Source organism: Astyanax mexicanus, chromosome 6, assembly GCF_023375975.1.
Source record: "Astyanax mexicanus isolate ESR-SI-001 chromosome 6, AstMex3_surface, whole genome shotgun sequence".
Taxonomy (NCBI): Eukaryota; Metazoa; Chordata; class Actinopteri; order Characiformes; family Acestrorhamphidae; genus Astyanax; species Astyanax mexicanus.
This window is the reverse complement of record NC_064413.1, coordinates 2062819-2071916: the sequence shown is the minus strand read 5'-3', so window position 1 is coordinate 2071916 and position 9098 is coordinate 2062819. Positions and strand designations below refer to the sequence as shown.

The 9098-nt window shown below is 36.4% G+C and overlaps 1 protein-coding gene across 13 annotated transcripts in view; it reads right to left on the bottom strand.

Annotated features, from left to right (window-relative positions):
- Positions 1–9098, bottom strand: part of c6h1orf43 (chromosome 6 C1orf43 homolog) — a 38485-nt gene that overhangs the window by 6705 nt on the left and 22682 nt on the right. For 2 of the 13 annotated variants that reach the window (XM_049479987.1, XM_049479990.1), the window contains exons 2-10: positions 7838–8117; positions 7280–7377; positions 7035–7136; positions 6679–6787; positions 6525–6602; positions 6117–6283; positions 4453–4511; positions 2821–3294; positions 249–436 (exon numbers count right to left, since the gene is read on the bottom strand). In XM_049479987.1, coding sequence (XP_049335944.1) covers positions 3093–3294; positions 4453–4511; positions 6117–6283; positions 6525–6602; positions 6679–6787; positions 7035–7136; positions 7280–7377; positions 7838–7916 — 894 coding nt within the window. In that variant the 5' untranslated portion in view covers positions 7917–8117 and the 3' untranslated portion in view covers positions 249–436; positions 2821–3092. Of the gene's footprint in view, positions 1–248; positions 437–579; positions 3295–4452; positions 4512–6116; positions 6284–6524; positions 6603–6678; positions 6788–7034; positions 7137–7279; positions 7378–7837; positions 8118–9098 lie in introns of those variants that run through there. The other 11 variants (XM_049479992.1, XM_049479991.1, XM_049479993.1 and 8 more) reach the window with 11 other exon arrangements.

The following is a 9098-nucleotide window of genomic DNA, read 5'->3' as shown; positions in this document are numbered from 1 at the left end:
GTCTATGGGCTATACAACAGAGCTAAAGATAAACGAAGATAAAGATCTGACAAGCTCTATTCTTACCAGTTTCAGTCCCTATCAGAATGAGCCATTAAAGGGCTCTGTCACTTTTATGCAAATAAGCTGTTGCTAACCACACCCCATGTCTACACTGAGCATTTACCACACATTAGTGTTAGCTTCTGCTAAAGGGCAAAAGACAAACAAGCACAAGCAATTAAAAAAAAATATTTGAAAGTACTTACATCTCTCTTATCCGCTGACTTGTGATGGACAGTAGGTACAGATCCCTCCCTCAGACGATGTCTGCTCTCAGTGTTCTTGAGTGGCCCAGCCAAAATCCAGACTTGAACCCGACTGAACTTCTCTGGAAAGATCTGAAAACGGTTATGCACCAACGCTCACCATCCAATCTGACGGAGCTTGAGATGTTCTGTAAAGAAGAATAGGATAAACTACACAAAAATGGGCTTGTCAAGCTTGCAGCATCATATTTAGAAAGACTTACCTTGTGGGGGTGGCCTTTATAAGTTGCGAGGTATTATGTTTTAGGGTGGAGTTAAACAATAACATTAATTATATAATATAAAAGGAACTCCTCATTTAATGCAGGAGGACACAAACACAAAAAAACGTTGCCTTTTTGTGTACATTTCAGTACAATTTAGTTGTCACCCACGATGTACAGAAGATACAGACACCATACACCAATAAATACAGTTATTTTACAAATAAACTCATCCCTAAAATACTTACACTAATCCTGTACAGACATCTCAACTAAAAGTGCACTTACTGCAGATGCTGGGAATCATTGAGGAAAGTTCTAACAGGTTAAATTAATCAATAAACCAATACAGTTTTAAAGTCTTTACAGCTTAAATCTGGAAGCTCCCAAACAAATACCAAGAAATCGGTATTCCACAGTTCCATCTCTCTCATGTTCATCATCTCCCTAATATTTAATACCGGCAGTGAAATACAGAAGAAAAGCAGTAAATCAAAATAATTTAGAGGAAACTCTCGAACCAGAGCTTTATATAGAAGCCCATTCCTGCCAGCATAAAAATCATATCATTAAAATACAGCCTTTTCTTAAAAAAGTAAAAAGTCTGATGTGTCTTTGTGAAACTAATGCCTTAATAAAATGAATGAATAAATAAAAAAAAACATAAAAAGATATTTTATGATTTAGCCTCTCAAAATAGTTACTTAAAGGAAAAAAATTGGTAAAAAAAAAGCTTTAGTAAGTTTTAGTAGTTGACTAATCTGCTGATTATTTTTCCGATTAATCAATTAGTCAAAGATTATTTGATTGTGAAACTAATGCCTTAATTATTTAAAAAAAATTGATTTAGCCTGCCAAACTAGTTAAAGGGAACTTTGGTGTAAAAACATAGGGCTGCAACTAATGATAATTTTAGTAGTCGACTAATCTGCCGATTATTTTTCCAATTAATCGATTAGTCAACGACTATTTGTATATACGCAGGCAGAGTTGAGTGTTAACCTTCTATAACATTTAGTTTTTTTTCCCTAGTAATTTGTGTCGTGCTGATTGACTGACGATTAGTCTACAACGAACATTTCGAGCCGACAAATATTTATAAAATCGACACTGTCGATTATATCGACTAATCGTTGCAGCCCTAGTAAAATGTACTTGGGTTGTAGTGAAACACGACAACCAGTATGAACTTTTGTTGAATATCCACCTGTTTCCCCCCCAGCACTCCAAAATACAGAGCTTTTAGCCGACGCTCCCAACTAACAGGCTTACAATGCTATTGGGCATAGAGTTATCTTCCAAAGAAATCACTATTTTTACACCATTGCCATTAACAAACTCAAATTAGCTCCACACTTCATTGGTATAATTCTGAGCACCCTGACATTTAAAACGAGGCACTGAGAGCTTTAAAAGTGAACAGATAGTTTATTTAAAACATTGTTTGTTTATGCACACAGTACCTTCAGGTAGTTCTCTGGAAATAAAGTGACGATAAGACAAAAGACAAGCGTGAACAAACTGGTAGGATAGGAAAACAGATTGCAAAAATAATTCTGTGGAAATGCACGAATTCCAGCTGTTGCTAAAAATATCTGGTGACTGTTTGCATGAGAATGAAGAGAACTAACGACAAGCAGCAAGTTCCTGGTGCTCTTCAGCTGATTTAGATTTAGTGAGTTAATTTCAAGATGACTGTGCTGGGGAGAACTACTTAAAGATACTGTGTGTATAAACAGTGTTTTAATCAACTTTAAAAGCTCTCAATTTCTTGTTTTAAGCTCTCAGAATTCTACCAATGAAGTGTGGAGCTACTTTAAGCTTGTTAAGAAATGCAGGAAGGCAGTAACGAGCTTCCATAGCTTTCAGTGTATACAGCTCTGGGTGAAAAAAATAAGAAAGCACTTAAAAATGATGAGTTTCTTTGATTTTACCAAATTAAAAACCTCTGGAATATAATCAAGAGGAAGATGGATGATCACAAACCATCAAACCACCAAACTGAACTGCTTGAATTTTTGCACCAGGAGTAAAGCAGCATAAAGTTATCCAAAAGCAGTGTGTAAGACTGGTGGAGGAGGACATGATGCCAAGATGCATTAAAAAAAATGTGATTTAAAACCACCAGGGTTATTCCAAATATTGATTTCTAAACTCTAAATGAGAATATTTTTATTAGGAATTTGGGAGAAATGTTGTCTGTAGTTTATAGAATAAAACCACAATGTTCATTTTACTCAAACATAAACCTATAAATAGCAAAATCAGAGAAACTGATTTAGAAACTGATTTGTATGTGCGTAAAGTACCTATTCAACCTTTCTGAAGCTTCATACAGTCATTCAGACAGACAGGCTTTAAGAGACAATCCGGACCAGTCCGTTCCAGTCATCCAGTCCAGTTAATCCACGCGCTGAAAGGAAGCATTGATGTTTTAACTTGAACTTTTCAGTGAAGTTTTATTCTTTTACTTCCAGTCATTCACCTTCCAGTAAAGAGACCCCTGAGAGTCTCCTGAAGCCGTTTCTCCAGAATCTCCGCTCGGCCCCTCCATTCTTTTCTCAAGTCTCTCTCACATTTCTCAGCTCTCCAGCGTGTTGTAGTTGTCCTTAAAGTTTTTGAGCTCCAGGAAGTGTTTGGGTCTCTTGCTGCGCTGGCCTGAGGAGGGCAGGTATGTGACCTGGATGGTGGAGGCGGAGGAGGGTCCGGGGAAGCTGGTCAGGTCTTTAGCTGCTGACTGGTGCTGCTGGTTCAGGCTGCTGGAGCTGGAGTGGATCTTCAAACTGGGATTAGAGATTAAAGAAAAAAGAGAGAGACAAGAGAAAGGGAGGAGAGAGGGAGGATATTACACTGGCAGTTCTGGGGACAGGGTCACAGAAATCTGATTTGCCCCCTGAAATCTGAAGTGCCCCATGTCTCGTCACTCTTTTTTGTCTATGTACAGTAAAAAATTAAATAAAATTGCTAAGGAGATTTTTATGGAGTTAATTTTGTGCAGAGAAATTCAAACAAAAATACACATTTACACAAAAATATAAAATTTGCATTTAAACTGGCATGTTATATAAAGCAAAGACTTTTGCAGAAACACCCAAAGAAATTCACCAAAATATCCATCATGGAAAAAACACAACATAAATAAGCAAAAACAGGTGAAATCCATACGCTTATAATTTTCAAATAATTGCAAAGAATAAAAAAAGTATGCTTAAAAATATTTCAATTTAGATTTTTGCAGATTTTATTATTTCGTGTAAAACTAAAGTTTTTTTTTAATACATTTAAGTGTTAAGTTTTTTTTTGTCACTATATTTATTGACACACATACATAGTGTAAAAATGAAAATACAGGTTGATTGATAGATTTATTGAAAGTCTGTAAGAGAGCAGCTCTCTCCGGTAGCAGCGCTGGAAACAAATGCAGCAGATAATCAACAGCTCCCTCTGCTGGCCACAGCGGACTGTTTATTTCTCTTTATTTAAGCCGTTTACATAATAAATGCTTTTGTATGACAAAACATGTAATTGCAATAATTTTCTGGGAGAAATACTTTTCTGGAACAATTCAGGGGTGCCAACACTTTTGGCCATGACTGTATGTGGTTTCAGAATCTGATACATTTCCAATAAATGGCAATGCATCTCAAAGCAAAGAGAAAGTAATGCAACTTTTACGCCAAACCAACTTGTGACATTCATTATAAATCTGTGCAGTGTGAATTTGGGTCACTGTACCTGTGGTGTAAATGTAGCCTGTACCTTGGCTAAAATTATGCTGATCTTAAATTAAACTACTTTGGTAAAATGATTGAACTGTCTGCATTTGTTTTGTAATGGTTTTCTTTTAAGTTTAAACTTTGTCAGCACCCCTGTTCTTAGTTAGTCCTGTGTATTAGGATAAGCCCCTGCTAGTAAGTACAGAAGAACATAAGTGCACTTACAGATCAGCCAGTTCTGTCAGATCCTCTTTATATTTAAGATATTCAGCTTCCCCAAATACCTGCAGATCAGAAACATCAACTATGTGATTAGATCCCTTCATCATACATCATATCAAGCCTTCAAAATGCATTTTATTACTGGTGTCAATCGAATATAAACAATTATTCAAATGATTTACAATAAAATTATGTGATTAATCAATTTTTCTACCTTAAGACTAAGCTTTTGATAGTGTGGTTCATACCTGGCAAACTAAATCCTTTTTTTTTTTTACTGTATTATAATATCAGGGTAGATTTACTGTTTACGGTTTACTGTTTAGGGTAATATTGATGCTTATTAAACTAGAATATTGTAATATGCGGAGTTACTGAGTTTAACAGAGTTTTAATGAACAAAATAAACACTAGTGTAGCTCCCAGGGTTTCCGCCACGTTCATTTCAGTGCGGCGGTCCGCCACGCCTTCGTTCTTCCCCGCCACCCTTCGTGAAAATTCGGAGCCCGGCGTTTTTCCCGCGCTTGATCAGCGTTGCCCCTTCGGGGGTGGAAATCGGTAGTTAGTCATGCAGTGCCAACATAACGCGCGCGCGCGAGAGAGAGTGTGAGTATAGGACACAGCGAGAGAGAGAGACTGAAACATAACGCGAGAGAGAGAGAGCGAGAGCGCGCCTGTAAATAGCGAGAGAGAGAGACTGAAACATAATGCGAGAGAGAGAGAGAGAGAGAGAGAGAGAGAGAGAGAGAGAGAGAGAGAGAGACTGAAACATAATGCGCGCGCGCGAGAGAGAGATGAATTAAACAGTGATTAAACAGCTTCAACTTACGCAGGTGTCCACTCAGGCTCACTCACCTGGTGGAGTGAAAATCACGCTATGTTTCTGTTTCTGGAGCTGTCATAAAGCAAGGATGTAGGGCCCTAGAATAGAGGCACCCTAGAACAGCTCTGTGATGCATTTGTTTTCACGGTCCAGTAAACATTTTATTGTAATTAAATTAAAGATTAAAGATATTATTTGTCTGTTTTAATAAGCACAATTTTTAATTAAATTCAATAATATTTTTTATTTTATTTACTCATTCTCACATTTAAAATACCTAATACAGATAAGAGCGAATAAATAATACATATATATTCTGTTGTGCCCTTTCTCCTCTGTTATGTATAATTTAACATTTTGTGTTGCACACTTTTACGTTTACCGTATCTGAAAAAAGAACAATAAGGATTTATTTTAAAGAAACCTACTTTTTGCAACTTTTTGTTTTAAGTGGGCATTTTTCAGTGACAGTTGGAAATAAAGAAAATAACTGGAAACATGTGTAATTGTGTTATATCGTGATATCATTAACGTGATATAAATTATCGGTTCCCAACCGGGGGGTCCTGCCACCGCACCTTCAAGGAAATCCTGGGGGAAACCCTGAGCTCCATATTCCACACTCAACAGCTTGAAAAGAAAAAACATGCCATCAGCTGTGTTTGTGGATTAAACACATTGTGAACTGACTACTCTACACTGCATCAATTCAAAGTGTCATATCTTTAGTGTTGTCCCATTAAAACATATAATAAAATATATGCAACCAACTGCCATTTAAAAAATCTCAATCTTTTGTGGAGGCATTTTATCATTAAAAAAATGCTTAAAATCAGACACAGACCCCAGTCCCATGACGAGCATTGTCGTAGCCCTCCATCAGACGGTCGACGAGGCTGCTGTGGCTGCTTTTGAACAGTGAGTGTGAATTTCGCAGCTCCATAAGCCATTTCCTGTAGCGGCGGCCAGTCACAGCGCTGGCACTGCGGCCGAGCTCGTGGGAAACGATGGCTAAATCAGAAACACAAAAAAAGGATCAGTCAACATATTGATGCACAAGCTTTTAAACACTCAAGCAAAGTAAACCTAAAAAAAAACAACGGCTGTGACCGAAGTGGATCCTTTAAAAAATTAGGTGATTGGCCCCTTTGGAAATTAAATGGTCCCTATACTCTCTACAGAGTGCTTATTAGGAATTACGTATCCATTTTGATCACAGCCCACATATTCACTATACAGACAGAGTTCTTACGAGTGTCTCTGACGGCATCCAGAGCTTGCATCCTGTACAGGTAGTTATAACAGCCTGTAAATAGACAGAAAGAGACATCTGAGAGGTTAATATTTGTACATAACTGATCTTAAATTTCAGATAAAACAGAAAAAAAAAATGCCTTTTCTCTCACCGTTCTGTCCACGATGCTTCAGCCTGTCGTCGAGCGCAGAGAGCAGCCGCGGTTCATAGCGGATATCGTTCACTTTGGACAGACGACAATCGATCTCTTCTCTAAGACCCTGTGAACAATTTACACAGAGATTCAGTGCTGAATTTATTTCTAGACACTACCCAAATCAAATTAATTTATTTATTTAATCACTACCCTACTTTATCCTACACTCATCCCAGAGATCGTAAATAAATGAGAATATATTTTTTTCTTTTTCAGGGTAATTTAATATGTAATAAGGAATAGGTCTTTCATGTGGTCATTTTATAGTAACATAAATATTAGCATTATTATTATTATTATTTTTTTTTTACCTTTGGGGCGTTATGACCCAGTGGGACATGTGGTCCTCGGCGAGATTTCATGGCAAAGCGCATGATCTGCCTCTTTACAAAGATGAAGAGCAATACAAACACCTACAAAAGTGAAAAAATAACAAAAGCTAAAATGTACATTTCAGATATACTAGACTTTATAGAATATCAAAAACAGACAGTTTAGTTAGTTAGTTAACCTAAATGAGCTAGACTACTAGTGCATCTTAAAAAATTAGAATGACCTGACTCTCCAAACCATCACTGATTGGCGGAAACTTCACACTAGACCTCGAGCAGTTTGGACTGTGTGTCTCTCCACTCTTCCTCCAGACTCTGATCCCTTGATTTACAAATGAAATGTAAAATGTATTGATTATCAGTGATGGTTTGGAGAGACATGTCATCTGCTGGTGTTGATCCACTGTGTTTTATTATCAAGTCTAAAGTCAGTGCAGTTTTGTTTTCCCACAAAATCTTACAGCACTCCATGCTTTTCTCTGCTGAAAACTTTTAAAGAGATGTGGATTTCATTTTCCAGCAGCCAAAAATGCCAATTGGCCTAATATAATATTCTAATTTTCTGAGACACAGATTTTACGTTTTAAACTGAATTTAATGTTTAGAAAAGATGTTCTTGCTACATTAGACTCTTCATAATATCAAAATTAGAGATTAGCAGAGATAGCACAGTCAATAATATTAGTGAATAAGAGTTTAATTTACTGGGTTCACATGTTTAACCGGGTTAATTGTGTGTTTATTTAGCGTTAGCTTCGTTAGCATTAGCTGGGTTATCTTACCAGACTTCCGTAGGCCATAACCAGCACTACGTTCACTCCAGAGAGCGGCGACTCTGCGCTCATGTTTCCTGCAGATCATATAAATCCACTATATCTGAATAAAATCGGAAAAACTCGTTAAAATATATCGTTAAAAAGAAACTCCGCTTCCTCAAACCCGTTTACAAACGCTGCAGTCACGTGACCCGCTGCTGCTTCTTCCTCTAGCAGAGTGCTGCGGTAGAGGACCTGACCGCACCGCACCGCCACCTGCAGGACTGGAATATTACTGCTTTACTGACTGTAAATAATAAAGAAAAATTTAAATAATTTACTGAATAAATAAAAAAAATCGAATAAATTACTACTTTTTCTTCCTTAAGACTGAGCTTCTGACAATCAGTATTTATATGTGTGTTTTTTTAAGTGTTAAAACACTTAGATTTGTATTATTGGTGCCAATCTCTTAATAATAAAAAAAAAGAAAAATAATTGTATCTAATCATGATTATATCCATGATCTAAATCATGGATATAATCATGATTCTATCTTTAAAATGCTGGTACTTGACTGTATTTTTAGGAAGGTGACAGAAATAATGGTGTAGAGAAAGGTCACACAATCACAGCTACAGCTAGGGCTGGACGATATGGCAACAATCACAATATATCACAAAAAATGTGTTTTTCCGGTCAATGCTATACAATTCTGATATCGATATGAACAGTACAAAAGCCATCACCCGCTCTGTACATAATTATGCTAAAATACTACATGTTTATTAAAAAAAAAAAAAAAAACAATATGATAAAACAAAAATAATAACAACAAGAAGAAAAGAAAGCGTTAACGTTAAAGGGGAAGAAAAAAACAGAAGACCGAGACTGAGAAGATTGAGATATCAGTATTGTTATCTTATTGTAATTATTTCATACTATTACAATTAAGCTAAATCTAAATTAGGTCCAGGTCTAATAAAAGGTGTTCACAGCAAAATCCATCACTTTATCAGGTTGTTAAGTTCACCAATTTGCAATTACATGAGTGCCCACTGTACCTATTTTTTTAACCTGCTGAGATTTTTCTACTTTCGATAGATGATCAAAAAGAGAATGTGTAAATTTGACACTTGTCTATCAATATTTTTGCAGTATTTATGATTTACGAAGTATTGTTTTTGTACTTAATGCACTACTCAAACTTTATGTCAGTTATAAACTGCTGATGTTAACTTACTTACTTTCAATTTCTCTAAAACCTCAAGGTAGTTTCCGCTGTTCC